Consider the following 14,075-nt stretch of genomic DNA (forward strand, 5'->3'; position numbering starts at 1 on the left):
ACAACTTTACTGTTCTGTTCAAAATAATCACAATTTAGTCTTAGAATGTGTTGGAAATAATAGTTAAAGAAAACTGATTGAATTGTTTTATTTTTTTTGCACTGAAGTTATCCTCTGTACTTTTTGAAGCTGGTGTTTGTTTTGTGTCATTTAGAATGATTGTAATTAAGAACGTGGGGTCTCAAACCCCGGTCAGGACTAAGAGACAGCGGGCGAACAGGATCAAGTGGGGCTTCCTGTTGGGCCTGATGGTGTTCATCTATGGTTCTCATGCGCCGCTTATCACTCTCACCAAAGTAGACGGTCAAGTCCCATTCAACGCCTCCTCCTGCGTCCTCATGATTGAGCTGGCCAAGCTGCTCATCTCCCTGCTGAGCCTCGTTTTCACAGGCTCCACATCGATACCGTGGTCTCCCCCACGTCTCATTGCCCCTTACGCGATCCCTGCTGTGCTGTACACCTTAAACAACAACCTGGTTGTCATCATGCAGGCCTACATGGACCCAAGCTCATTTCAAATACTCTCTAATCTGAAAATAGCTTCGACCGCTCTGCTGTACTCCGCCTGTCTGGGGAAGAGGCTGCGGTCTAAGCAGTGGTTCGCCCTGGGGCTCCTCATGGCTGCGGGGGGCTTCCACAGCTACAGCAGCCTGGATCTACAAGGCCCTGAGACGATTGATGTCGATGAAGGTCCCAGACTTCACATCACTGCTTGGGGACTTTTCCTTGTGCTGGTTTACGCCGGTGTGTCGGGGCTGGCAGCAGTTTACACAGAGAGGGTGCTGAAGAGCCAAAGGTTGCCCCTCAGCGTACAGAACCTCTACCTCTATATGTTTGGAGTGGCAATCAACGGGGTGTCCTCTCTCTCCTCCATAGGAAGTGACCAAGGGTTTCTGGAGGGCTACTCGGGGGTGGTGTGGGCTATCATCGCAGGACAGGCAGCAAATGGACTTCTGATGTCTGTGGTGCTCAAACACGGTAGCGGCATCACCAGACTGTTTGTCATTTCCTGCTCCATGCTGGTTAATGCGCTGCTGTCCTGGGCCATCTTAGGCTTACAGCTCACTGCTTTGTTTCCTCTACCTTGTACTCTGATTGGCTTGGCAGCTTACCTTTATTACGGATAGCAGAGGGTTCATTAGAGACCTGCGTGTTTGGCTTCAGAGGAGCTTCAAACAAAGGCTGCCAGTTGTGGTCCTTAACGTTTGAGATTATTTTACTGGTACTGTGCAATTTAAAAGTATCCATTTCTCTCGAACACATTTTATCAAATGAGTGAAGTGAGTGGAAAACGATGTAATGTTATTATACACATAAAATATGAAAGGTAGGACTTTTGTTTGAAACGTGATTCAATAAATGAATCACGTTTTGGGGCAGCTGCAGCTCTTTTGGGGTTATCAAGCAGTGCTACATCTAGAAACACTTTTACTCTTCTCTAGTTGAAACTCACTCAGATCAGAAGCAGAGCTTGCCACAAATTAGGTCTGGACTTTCACTGGACCGTTATATACATTTGTAGAACATTGTTATGCATAGGTTTGAGATTTTAGTCCAGCTGGGAACCTCCTCTTCAGTCTCAGGTATTGTAAAGCCTCTGACAGGCCTGGTATGTTATCTAATTCCATTTCATTTTCACAAAAACTCTTAACCATCATCCCTGCTCCTACTAAAGCATCACCAACAGTGTGGGTTACCATGAGGATCTTGTTTTAAAGCTGATGTGCAATCATGGTGTTTGGCAAATAATTTTATTTAACCAAAGCACCTTAAACATGTTTGCTCTCTCTCCCAAGTGGCTTATGTTATACTTCTTATAACTTTATTTCAACAATGACTCCTTCTGAAACTCTCTTGTAAAATGGCCTGATTTGCAAAGTGCATGACAAATCCTTTTAATAGGTTGTTGCACCTGAGCTATGGATCCCTATAGCTCCTCCAGAGTTACAATGGGATTCTTGACTGCTTTTCTGATCAAAGTTCTGCTCCATCAGACTTCCAAAACTTTAATCTTCACACCGAGGTTGGTCCATTGCTTAAAATCCTAACAAAATACAGACATTGAAGCTGACGTGTGAAAAAATGTGGAGCATCTTAAGGGATATAAGCACTTTTGCTGGGCATTGTCTGGTTTGTGTTTTATTTAGCCTTTATGTTATCTGCCTTCTAAAACTGAACTCCTTTAGTCCTTTACTTTATTTACTGCAGATGCAGACGTGTTATCACTTATACATTTGAGAAGTGACTCAAAGAACGAGCTGACAGAATGAATCAAATGTTGGGTTTTGTCTGCTACACAGTTACATTGTTGCAGAGACATGCTGCGAGGATCCATAATCATAAACCAAATCATCTTTAAAGCACAACATCAGGGATAAAATGTTACATGTTGCGTTTATGACCAATAAAGTTTCTGAATCATTTACCAACACGCGTTTTCAGTATGAGACTCATTGATGCTGGTTTATCAGGTCAGTCACAGGATCTCCTCGCACAGCAAGAGCGTCTTTAATCTCCCCCAGTGCTGCAGAGTCAGAAAAACATGAGAACACTGTGAAGAGTCTTTCCAGTTATGTGACCGGCTGCTGGGAAACACTGACCTTTTCGAAGTTCCTTGTTTTCAGCTTGCAGCTGCTGATTCTGAGCCGACAGGTAGATGGCATCCTGCACAGCTTCCAGCAGCACACTCCTATATCTTCCCTCTGAAATCTTCCTCTGCTCCTCACTAACTTGACGAAACGCCCTGAACACCTGCAGAGCAGGAATACTGATAACGAGCATGTTTGGGTGACGCCGTTAAATGTGTGTTGGGTCAATTGGATTCTTGACTGTAAAATTATATAATTACTAGGCACTACAAAAGCCTACAAACATTGGGGTTAGCTTATGCTTATGCTTGTTTATTTTTTGGATTTGAATACAAATAATCTACTCAGCTATGACAGTAATAAACTATATTCACAATAAAGAGAAATGACAACCAGATATGCTTTGGTCAGCTCATAATGGGGCCTTCAACTGAATAAATACAGTACAGTAAGGGCAAAATTGCAAGCGTTTGAGCCTATTATAGACAATAACAGCTAAGATTAGGTTTAGTAACATGCACCCAAGATTCTCTTAAGTTAATGAGGAGACTAGTAGTAGTAGAAACCATAACATATTCACAATCAATTTATCTTGATATGCATGTCTGAACTTTCTTAAAGAAAAGCCTTAAGAAAATAATTCAAAGGTAGAATTTACAAAATTCTAACTAAGAATTTAGTTAGAATCCTTTTTCCTCAGGATGCACCTCAGGATGCACATCCTGAGGAAAAAGAGTTCAATGTTACTCTGCATTGTAACAACTCGGTGTATTTTTTTTTCCCCTAAACTATGCACTCGCTGCTCTCTCAACCTAAGATGTTGTTTTTTGTGCTCTCTTTTTTTTTTTTTATGCAAATCTTTTTCCAAACCAAGAAACTATATTTTGCGTGGATTTAAAGCCAATTAATTCCCACCTGTAGGCTCTCTTCCCTCAAACAATGCAGCTCCGTTTGGTGTCTGTGATGCTGATCCTGAAGGTCGCTTTCTGCCTGCTGGGCCTCGGCACGAAGCGCCTCTATTTGCATCACCAGGACCTGCCTCTCTTTGCTCAGCACCAGCAGCTCCCTCTGAGGGCTTTCTGTCTGATGGAGCAATGAATAAAAACAGTGGTTAAAATGAAAAAAAAAAAAAAAAGTTCAAGGAAATACCAGAGTTAATATGGAAGTGCAGCCATTTCTGCCCACCATAAATTCAGCCTTGCACTTATTCAAACTGACTCAGCACTCTCGGCTGAGATAGATCACAAACAGAATGTTAAACAACAGGGTATCTCATTATCTCACCGGCGGCTGCTCCTGCGCCAAGTCTCTCTCCATCTTCGCCACCTCCTCCTGAATTAATCTTGTGTGATCCTCCTTAAGTTGCCTCCTCCGCTCCTGCGCTTCATTGTATTCCAACTGAGGCTAATCATTAAAATGGCAAAATTAACGTCTTAGTGTGTGTTGCCCACTAATCCAAGCATAAATCTTGTTTAGATGTTGAAAAGACTGGACTAAGCTTTGTAAATGTGTTGTCAAACCAGCGGTCGGGTACGTAAAGCTTTCTGCAAAGAGTTACCCTAGGAGGCAATAATTACAGCACTTTCTAAAAAATTCTCAGTGGATTTCTAACAAGATCCTGCTGAAGGGGGTTTTCACAAAGCTTTGAGGCGGGATATTACTTACAGGAGTGGCGAGGATGACATTTGGGAGGCTTAAGAGTTTCTCAAGTGGAGAAAATAGTGTTGGAAAGGAAATGAGTAAATGAAACAATGAAGATTTGCTCAGGGTTAATGTTTGAAGTTGAGCTCATAGGGATTTTCTCCCATCTCTCCCTTAATGCTCTTATCAAAGAATTAAGCTGTTTATGGGGAAACATATTAACTAAAATGTGAAAGTTTGGGGCATTAAGAACTATTTTCAGGAGAGGCCCCAGTCAGGTAGGGGCGAAGACACTCCTGGTAAAAGAAGAAAATAAGTAACCAGGCTAGAGTGACAGCTACAAAGTTATCTATGCCGTCACAGTGAAACAGTGTTGAGCATTGATCACTATAGGCGTCTTAAAACCAGACTAAACGATTTATGAGTCGATCTCACCTTTTTGAGTAAGACCCGAAAAAGATCCCTCCCTCTAAAATTAGGCTATGCGACAAAGTCGCATATGGAAGGTTTTCTTAATGATACACCATGTAAAAAGTTTGTCAGACCAGATTGAAAGAACCCTTACACCAGAAAAAGATTATTTTTGTCAGAACTATACTGGTACTCCATTATGGTAAAGCTGATGATGTCATGCTGCGAGGTAGCCTACTCACAAGGACATCTGTTTTACTAAGACTCCAGGAAAATATGTCACCATTTTATGCTTCTTAATGTTAGAAATACCTGTAATATGTAGGTTTTAGTTTTTAAAGCTTGATGCTATAAAGACTAGGCATAAACTCAGACAGAAAAGTTAGTGAGGTTGTAAATTTTTACAAATTATTGTGGCAAAAGTGCATACATTTTCTCAGCAGAAACTTTTGATTAACAGCGAAAATATGTTAGATTTTTCTGAAAGAAATCAAGAATAGATCAAAAATAGTCATTGAAAATGTTGTGTTTAAGTGACCAAAACATTAATAATTGTAAATGGCAAATTTCTGGTTTTCCGTTCATGTTTCTAGCTTTAAGATAAATGGCTCAATCCATCTAAACTGGAAATAGAAATTGAGTACCTGAGCTTGATCAGTGGACAACATAAACAATGCAAAATTTGAGACAATGTACATTACTTGTTGACAGAATTGGGCCTTTACTGAAACATTCCCATTCTTCAGTGTTTCCTCTCTCAGAGCTTCCTTCAGCTGTTGGATTCTGGTTACCCGCTCCTGGACCTTTTCTGCGCTCCCTTTACCTTCTGGAAATACCAGAGACACACAAAATACTCAATCGAGAATATCTTTATCAATTATACTGTGACATTTATCCTGTTACCTCTGATGTGTTCCTCCATTTCTTGTCTCAACTTTTCCTGCAGATATTTAGCTGTTTCTGTACTTCCTTTCTCTTTCATGAGACAATCTACAGAAAGTTGTTGGCTGCTGATTGATGATTTCTGTCACGTTAAAAAGCAAATGTTAACCTGCATAGTTTGAATTTAGCTACGTTATATTATGGCGGACAACCACCAGACCTTAATTTTGGCTTTTATTCTCTCTGACTCCTCTCTCCTCTTCTCCCACGACTGATGTTTCACTATCTATTTTCGAGATGGCAGAATAAATTTTTATTGCACTGAAATGCTGCTGTATTGAATGCTGTAGCTTTGATTTTGTTTTATTTACCTTCAGATTCTGAGTCAGCTGAGCTAACTTGTAAATGCTCTGTACCTCACTCTCCCCTAGCAGTACCACATTTTGTAGCTCCGTGATCCTTTCACGAAGCTCTTGCTCAATTGTCCTCGGATTCCAGCAAACAGAAGTGGGTTTAGTAACTAATCCCCTCACTTTCTGAGCCAAATGTAAAGCAGATTGAGTTTCATCATCAAGGAAACCTGAGAAGAAGTAATACCCAGAGTCAGATTTAATTCAACCACCTCCCACTTATATGTTCCTTTCACTTACCGTGAGGGTTGATGCAGTAGATGAGAAATGTCCTGTTGGTTCCTGTTAGTGCATCTTTAAGCAATTCATGAAGGAGGCTGTCGCTGACTACAGGAGGAGAGTTTAGTGTCTGGTCTAGGACCTTCAACAGCGGGATGACTCTGGGGAAAAAAAAATGCTCATATTAGCAAATCTGATGTGAAAATAAGGAGCAGCAAGTTGGAATTTTTTGTTGCCAATTTGTCATCACCATGTTAATGACTGCACACAGAAATCCCTACCGCAGACAAATCGTTGTCCATTCAAGCTTTGGCTGAAGAGAATACATCTTAGTTTTATTGTTCTTTGTATGTTTGAACAGAAATGTGTGTCAGTATTTCAAGTAAATATAGAACAGAGTAGATGGAGTTACAATTGTGTTTTGTCTTTATTCATGAGAAAGTATTCCTGCTCAGTGTTTTATTGCGTTCAGTTGTGTTTTGTTCCTAGAGCAAGCCCTAGATATAGCTATTGAAACCATTCGTTTTGTCTATACTGTATTTATTTCTATATAAAGAGCTCCTGATCCAGTGTTTCTGTGCATTTACTGTTTATAGCCAATAAACAGCTTGTTTTCCTTTTGAAATACCCTTGAGCTTAGCAATGTCTCATTCCTCGATGCTGCTATTGACTGAATTTTTGCTACCTTAAATTCTGTGTGGTCTGTTTTTCTTTTACATAGAGACAGTTTTCTTGTTCAGGAATTTTTCTCTTCTAGTCAGAGACCAACTCTGTCATTAACTCCCCCTCTCTTTGTTTACCTTCCCCATAAAAATACTCTTGTTCCCACAAACCCTCAACATGGCAGATGGCTGCTTATTCTGAAGACTTTCATCCCTGTGCTGGTTATTTTGAAAATAAATATATGATGAAGTTTAAGAAGAGGTGTGATTGTCAGAGACAATGACATATTGTCGCTGCAGGAACATGACAGGCCTTATGGGAGAAACAAGCCAGGAGGGTTTTCTTACAAGAAAGCTCATGCTGTTAACACATTGTCTTGATTTATGTCACTTACTTCGTTGTCATTTTATGTAAATACACACTCTGCTCTTGGACAGATGGCAATGAGCCACTGAATATATATAATAAATCTAAGAAATCTTGGAGAAATTAATTCAGTAAGACTGAAAGCTGCAGTTTCAATCAAAAGGGTTATTAATTTTGGGGAGAACTCAAGCATAAAATTATGTACATGATTTTCAGTACATTATCTTCTTAGTTTAGACTAAATGTTTAATATATCTCAGATTAAATTTACAATAGAAATTATGGTAACACTTTATTAGATGGGTTGTGAATAAGACTGTCATGACACTGTCATAAACAGTGTAATGATATGCAGTAAATCATGACACCTTTAATACAAAGTTGACATTATTCAAAATGTCTTTGTTATGACAACTTGACATTAACCAAGAAATCATGATCTGACATGAATTTGTTATAAAAGTATTACTGATTAAACTTTAAAAATTATATAGCTTTATGTTATTAAAGCTAAAGTTTAATTAGTAATACTTTTATAACAAATTCATGTCAGATCATGATTTCTTGGTTAATGTCAAGTTGTCATAACAAAGACATTTTAAATAATGTCAACTTTGTATTAAAAGTGTCATGATTTACTGAATGACACTTTATGAGAACAGTCATAAATATTCATAAAGACTTACTCATGTTCATGGCATGTGTTATTTCATGTTTATGACAGATGTTATGTCATGTTTATGACAGGTGTTATGTCATGTTTATGACAGATGTTATGTCATGTTTATGACAGGTGTTATGACAGCCTTATTCACAACCCTTCAAATAAAGTGTTACCGAAATGATACATTATTTAAGAGATGCAGTTTAGCAGCATAAATTGGATTGCAATGTAGAGATATTAAAGTACCAATTGCGGCAAATATTAGTGTGCCACATGTATTCTGGACAGGTTGTTACAGTTTGGTGAGCATTGGTAGGTAAATATTTGATCAGCCACTCAGACTCATGTAACTGATAGGTTGGGATTGTGTGTCACCGACCCTCTGAGGTTAGTCCTGCTGGCTCCTCCTGCCAGGCTGAACAGCTGCAGTTTGCTGCGGCAGACATCCGACTCTTCCTGCTCCGGATGGAGTTTCCACTCAGCTGTCACTGAGAACAGGGAACTGCATCTGAGGAAAACATGTGACACGGACAACAAGCACGTTTATTTATTCAGATGTCTTGGAGAGAAAGCAAGTTCGCTCACTGAGACTGTTTGACAATTCAGGAAATCAAGGAAATGCAAGATGTTTGGTTCTATCCTCTGTGTTTAAGTCTTTTGGAGCGCATTGACGAAATATGACCTACCGGCTGGAAACGCTTCCTCCGTTGGTTTTCATTGACTCCCTGCAGGCTTTAAAAACATCACAGGCTTCCTCTGCTGAACATACACACACCTCAGATAAACCTTCTACAACACTGAGAAACAAAACAGAGATAGATATGTGGTTTATGTGTCAGCCACACAGGCATTAGTTGTTTTTTTAAACTTGCATTCTTTTATATTCTTGGGCTTTATATATTTTGTAGATATGATTATTTAGGGAGCACTTTATTATTTCCTTGCCTCTATTTTGTTTAATAATCGGCAAAGGAATCTCTCACTTGTGCATTTGTACATCTGATGTCAGATTTAAACTACTTTAAGATTTGTTAAAGAGCAGAACATTTATATGTTAAAGCCTCAGATAAAAGGATTTTTAAAATCATGGTTGTACCCCAGTATATAGCGTAATTTAAAAAAATAAAATAAATAAATAGTGGTTGCTATTTATAGCAGCCACTAATTTGATAATGCTTTGCTTTCATCAGGCCAAAATTTCTTGCAATCTTTTAAAGTGGTGATGATCGATTTTTCTCCACACTTTCTGACTGTCTTTTTATTTTTTGCTTTTTCATGTCACCTGACCATGACTACATTGTGCAGTGGGTTCAAAAAGTGTCCCTTAATATAAAAAGATAAATCTGCCTGAGGCAGTGAGAAAGCATTCCACAGTTTTAAGTCTGGGACAACAAATGCTCTACCAGATGCAGGTAAACGCATCTGGCACATTGACCTGAGACAAACAGTACAAATAGGTACAGCAAGTCAGGCAGGTGAAATGCAGCATACCTACTAAGAGAATGTAAAAGTGATTAAAAATTTTTTTAAAGCTATTTGTAAAAGGAATTCAAAATTAGAAAAATGTGTTCTTGTTTGCGAGAGGTGATTAAAGCATGCGTTAGCTTCTCAAGGTTGCCGTTTGACAATATAGTAGTGATTTCTACAATCTGTTTAGACTGTGGAAAAAAACCTGGATTTTTCTGTTTTTGTTCTTACAAAACTATTACACACGTGAACAAGGTTGTTGGCAAACTTCTGTTAATTACCGAAAAAAGCCACAATGGTCACTGAAAGAACTTGAAACTGACAAAAGAAATGATGAATAAAAATGTGATGCAATTTAACCAATGAAAATCGAATACTGATTTTGAAATGAGGGTTAACAGAATATAAACAGACCTGGACAAAATGATATAAGATTTTGTTATGCAACTATTTGAGTAAGGAACTGCAATCAAGCGATTCCTTTGATTATCAAACAGACTGCTGCACCTGCCACAGGTGCTTTGACTAATTCTTTGTGAACAAACTTCTCCACTTGTCTGAGGTGGGAAGGATGTCGCCACATTGTCTGGAGAACTGCCTAAAAAGGGTAGAATTTATTAAATTGGTTCTTTAATATATATTTTTTATTAAAGAACTGTATCCTATGTTCAATAGGATTTAGATCAGGACTTATAGAAGGCCAGTTCAGAATAGTTCGATGTTTTGCTCTTAACCATAATTGGGTGTATATCTTTAGGATGAGAGTCAAGTTTCACATCTAAACATGATTTTCTCATGTGGGAACAGGAAGTTAAGAGAGTTAAAAGGTGATCTTGTTGGCGTCTTTATGTCTACACAGCAAAACCTTTTTTCTTATTCTCACTAGAATTTTGGACATTTTGTGCCATCCATCTCCTAAAATCAACAAAAGGACTTCAGGACAGAACGCTCTCCAGTGTGCTTCAGTGGGAAATAAAGATGACAATCAATGCACTATGACAAAAACGGTGTAAAATGAAACCCCATGGGACTCCCCCATGGGAGGTCAGAAGAAAAAGAGATAAAATCACTGATGGACACAAAACATTTTATTCCAGATCTGCCAGATCTGTTGATCAAGGCAGCTTTAAATAATACCAAGAAGGTTTGGTAACTGGGAAACTAAATATTAGGTTATCTTTTCAAAATCCAAATCAATGTAAATACATAATAGTAATATACCTTCCGAGTACAGGATGGATTACGAGCTGCAAAGTTTCTTTATTGAGGCTGAGGAGATCCACTGCGCTCCCGTCTGGGTAAAACTGTCAGAGAAACAATATTCCAAGTCATGTCACGTCTAAGCTGCTTTGGGGTTCTACCTTTCAACACAAGGACAGACCTGAAGAAATGATACAGAGGTGAAGGACTCTGCTTTTTCCTCTGATGTGCAACTAAACAGCCTTGTCAGGAGCTAAAGCAAAGTCAGAGTCTCAAAATCCGGTCAAAGCAAAAACAGAACATCCTGTAATGCATAGAGTAAAGATTTTATTGTCCACCTGTCTGAGGATACTTTTGTCTGTCACGTCTCCAACCATCTCCGTGGGAGTTCCACACATCAGCAGTGCTACGTTATAGCCATTCGATATGGACTCGGTCAGAGGCTGCAGGAGCTCAGAGTGAAGACTCTGCATGTTTCGGTTCAGATTGTTAGTTTCTAAGATTTAAAATATTTAATAGCAAACAGAAAGTGTATGAAAACAGATTAGAAAGTGTTTTACCTCTACACAGTCGGCTGTTACAACCTGATCAAATGTGAAGGACTTTGGTTCCTAAAAAACACGTCTGATTTGTGGCACCTTCTAGAGAACATCTTAAATATTGTGTCGCAGGAATAGGTTTACCTCATTCGTAGCAGATTTGTGGCTAATTTCACATCCTTCAACTGCTAAAGCTGCACCGTCTTTATGTTCTGTGAGTCCAAGAACACGTGAACCTTCTTCAACTCAGCACTCAAAACCAAATAAATGCACATATTAAAGTGATTTATTTACCTGGGCTTGTTGTGAGTACAACTCCCACTCTCACTGTCTCTACTTCCCCACTCATCTAACAGTGGATGGAGATGAGTAACAATTCAGCCAATACGTCATACAGTCTTTACTCATCTTAAATATCTCTATGCCTCTAAAAAAAGTATGCAATATATTAAAGTACTGTATTAAATATATACTTACAGGTGTGTTTATGACTTCTGTGGCCATCCTGAACGTGTGGCTTTGCACAGCCACTTTCTGACCTGGATTTTATTACAGCAGGGTGAATTATTAATGAGACAGAATCTACTTTCACTGGCTTAAATCATGGGACTGCAGTTTCAAAAGATACATTTTTTAAGGGGACTATGAATTTCGAGATGGGCAGGAATCTGTTATATATATATATATATATATATATATATATATATATATATATATATATATATATATATATATATATATATATATATATATATATGGTAATTCATTTCTTGAAAAGATAAATTATTTCATTATTTTTATTTATTTATAGCAGAAGTCGGATAAGTACATAGTTATGCACAAAATTATCCATACCCTGGCAGACATAGATTGAAAGTAGTCTTTTAATTTTACAGACCAGGTTTCTTCTGACTAGAAGCAATATTAATATTTACTTGAATCTAATATCCAAATTGTGAAGGTTGCTAAACAGTTGGAGGCCCTCCAACCTCAAATCAGCTCATCATCAAAGATGAATCATCACAATACCAGAGAAAACTTTGTTCTGATGCTCTTTTCACCTTATTTCATTATTTTTAGAGACATGTACCGTTTCATATGAAAATTAAACTTCTTGGATGAATGGAAAATGCTTTATAAATATATAAAATATGTTAGTCCTGAATACATTTGATCTTAACCACATGACATAACCCAAAGTCTTTTGGCAAACCTTCCACAGACTTACTTACTCTGTCCACAAACCTGATGGGTTTTCACTAATAAGTGCAGCTTTCAGCATAGGGAGCATCCAAGCTGTTGTAATGTTTAAATCTCTAAATCCTATAAATGTTATTAGACAAGAATTTCTTCTTGTCTAATCTTTTTTTTTTTTATGCTCTGTGTGCAGCAGGGTAGAAAACTTTGAGATTTTGAAATATCAACGCCTGTTTTGAGTTAAATATATAAGATACTCTAAGAGAGAGGGAAATATTTTCTGAGTTGGTACATCATGAATAAGTGAAACACTGTAAGGATTTGGACAGTAGTTTCTAGGTGTGGCTGACTTTCAGCAGATACTTTCCTCAGTATGTAGCATCTTTTCATAAGAACAGTTTGGTGTTTCGATTTTAAGAATTGCTTTCACTTAAACATTGAATCAGAGAGAATATTATACCTTCATCTTTTGTGTCGGAAGAAAATCATGAAATAAAAATGAATTAAAACACACCATAAATTAGTTCTTGGATACACTGACAAAAAAAACAAACTGATTTAACAGTTTCTAGTCATTTTATTAAGACAAATTTGAGTAAAATCTTGTTAACATTGATTTCTAATTAAAATATTTAAATAGGATTTGTTACAAAAAGTAATTAATGATGTTAGAATGTATTTATTATTGAACTTTACATTTACAGCCTAGTATGCATGTGTACAATTTATTACTTGTAGCGGCTAGAATTTAATTCCTAACAAAATTCATTTTTAAAATGTAGGGTTTGGAAGGAGTGGGAGTTTTAATGAGCCACAAACTCCTGCCTGAAGTCAAATCAAAGGTCGGTGCTAACAGTCACAAATTGTCCTGTTCATACGCTTACATTATTTTTGGACAATCCTGAAAATGGTCTTTATGTGCGAATTAAGTATCAAGAAGACCAAAACGAATGCAGTTTAATTTCTATATTTTCTAACACAGACAAGGACTGAGCTTATTTGCTTTTAAACTAAAGTTGACTAAAATATCAGAATTCCTTCAGCCTTTAGTCATTGCAAAACATGTCCACTCATTAGGGAAACAAAGCTGTTTTCTGTGCTATTTTCTCTTTAGTTTCTCTTGCATCTGTCTGTTGACTCTGGGGCTCCTCTCCACACAATAGACCACTTAAGCATGCAGTGAGAACATTGTCTCTCAACTCCAAAAAAATTTTTAAGCACTACTCAAGACGTCAGTAAAAATCACTACAACTGAGGACAAAGAACTTGTTTGGAGGTGAAATGTGAGCATTCATTCAGTAGCTGAACAGTCTTCTTTTAGCAGACAGCAGAGGAGGCTCCGGCACAGGAAACGGTTTCATTTGCGCATTCATAGAAATGGTTGTTGGTGAAGCTTTCATCTAAAATTATGGCTAAATTTAGATATGAAACCTAGGCGTAAATTCAAACTGGAAGACTCAATCCATCTCACCATGCGCCTCGATTCCAACCTATCTGTGATGGTCTCCTCCTCCAATCACTAAGCTTGATAAGGTCCAGCTGTTCATCTGCTTCCGCTCTTTGGCTGAGCTTCAACCTTCCTCCAACCCCCCTCCGCCTTCAGCCGGTGGCTTCTTCGACATCCATCCAGTCTTCACCATCCTCTCCACCACCAGTGTTGGAGAGGATGGTGAAGGGCCTGAGCTGGGGAAAGACGTCTGTAATCTTCATACACAGCGGCTCATTCTCTCTGACAGCGGTTACCAGCGCAATGTCTTCCTCCTGAGTCCGAGCGCCAAAGACTTTCATTTGTCAATTAAACTTTCTAATACCACTCTCTTTCTCTGTG

At 38.2% G+C, this 14,075-nt stretch overlaps 2 protein-coding genes across 2 annotated transcripts; one reads left to right on the forward strand and one right to left on the reverse strand.

Annotated features, from left to right (window-relative positions):
• Positions 1-29: 29 nt before the first annotated feature.
• slc35a4 (solute carrier family 35 member A4) lies at positions 30-2,429 on the forward strand. Its single transcript, XM_005795303.2, has one exon. It carries the CDS (start codon positions 156-158, stop codon positions 1,125-1,127), a length of 972 nt encoding a protein of 323 aa, XP_005795360.1. The 5' UTR covers positions 30-155; the 3' UTR covers positions 1,128-2,429.
• Positions 2,430-4,518: 2,089 nt separating this feature from the next.
• On the reverse strand, positions 4,519-8,594 carry LOC106699758 (kinesin-like protein KIF27). Its single transcript, XM_023328940.1, has 7 exons — positions 8,531-8,594; positions 8,224-8,352; positions 6,173-6,312; positions 5,894-6,102; positions 5,743-5,808; positions 5,544-5,664; positions 4,519-5,466 (listed from the first exon to the last, which is right to left on the reverse strand). Exons 1-7 carry the CDS (start codon positions 8,560-8,562, stop codon positions 5,222-5,224), a joined length of 942 nt encoding a protein of 313 aa, XP_023184708.1. The 5' UTR covers positions 8,563-8,594; the 3' UTR covers positions 4,519-5,221.
• Positions 8,595-14,075: the final 5,481 nt, after the last annotated feature.

The sequence above is a fragment of the Xiphophorus maculatus genome, chromosome 23 (assembly GCF_002775205.1).
Source record: "Xiphophorus maculatus strain JP 163 A chromosome 23, X_maculatus-5.0-male, whole genome shotgun sequence".
Lineage (NCBI taxonomy): Eukaryota > Metazoa > Chordata > Actinopteri > Cyprinodontiformes > Poeciliidae > Xiphophorus > Xiphophorus maculatus.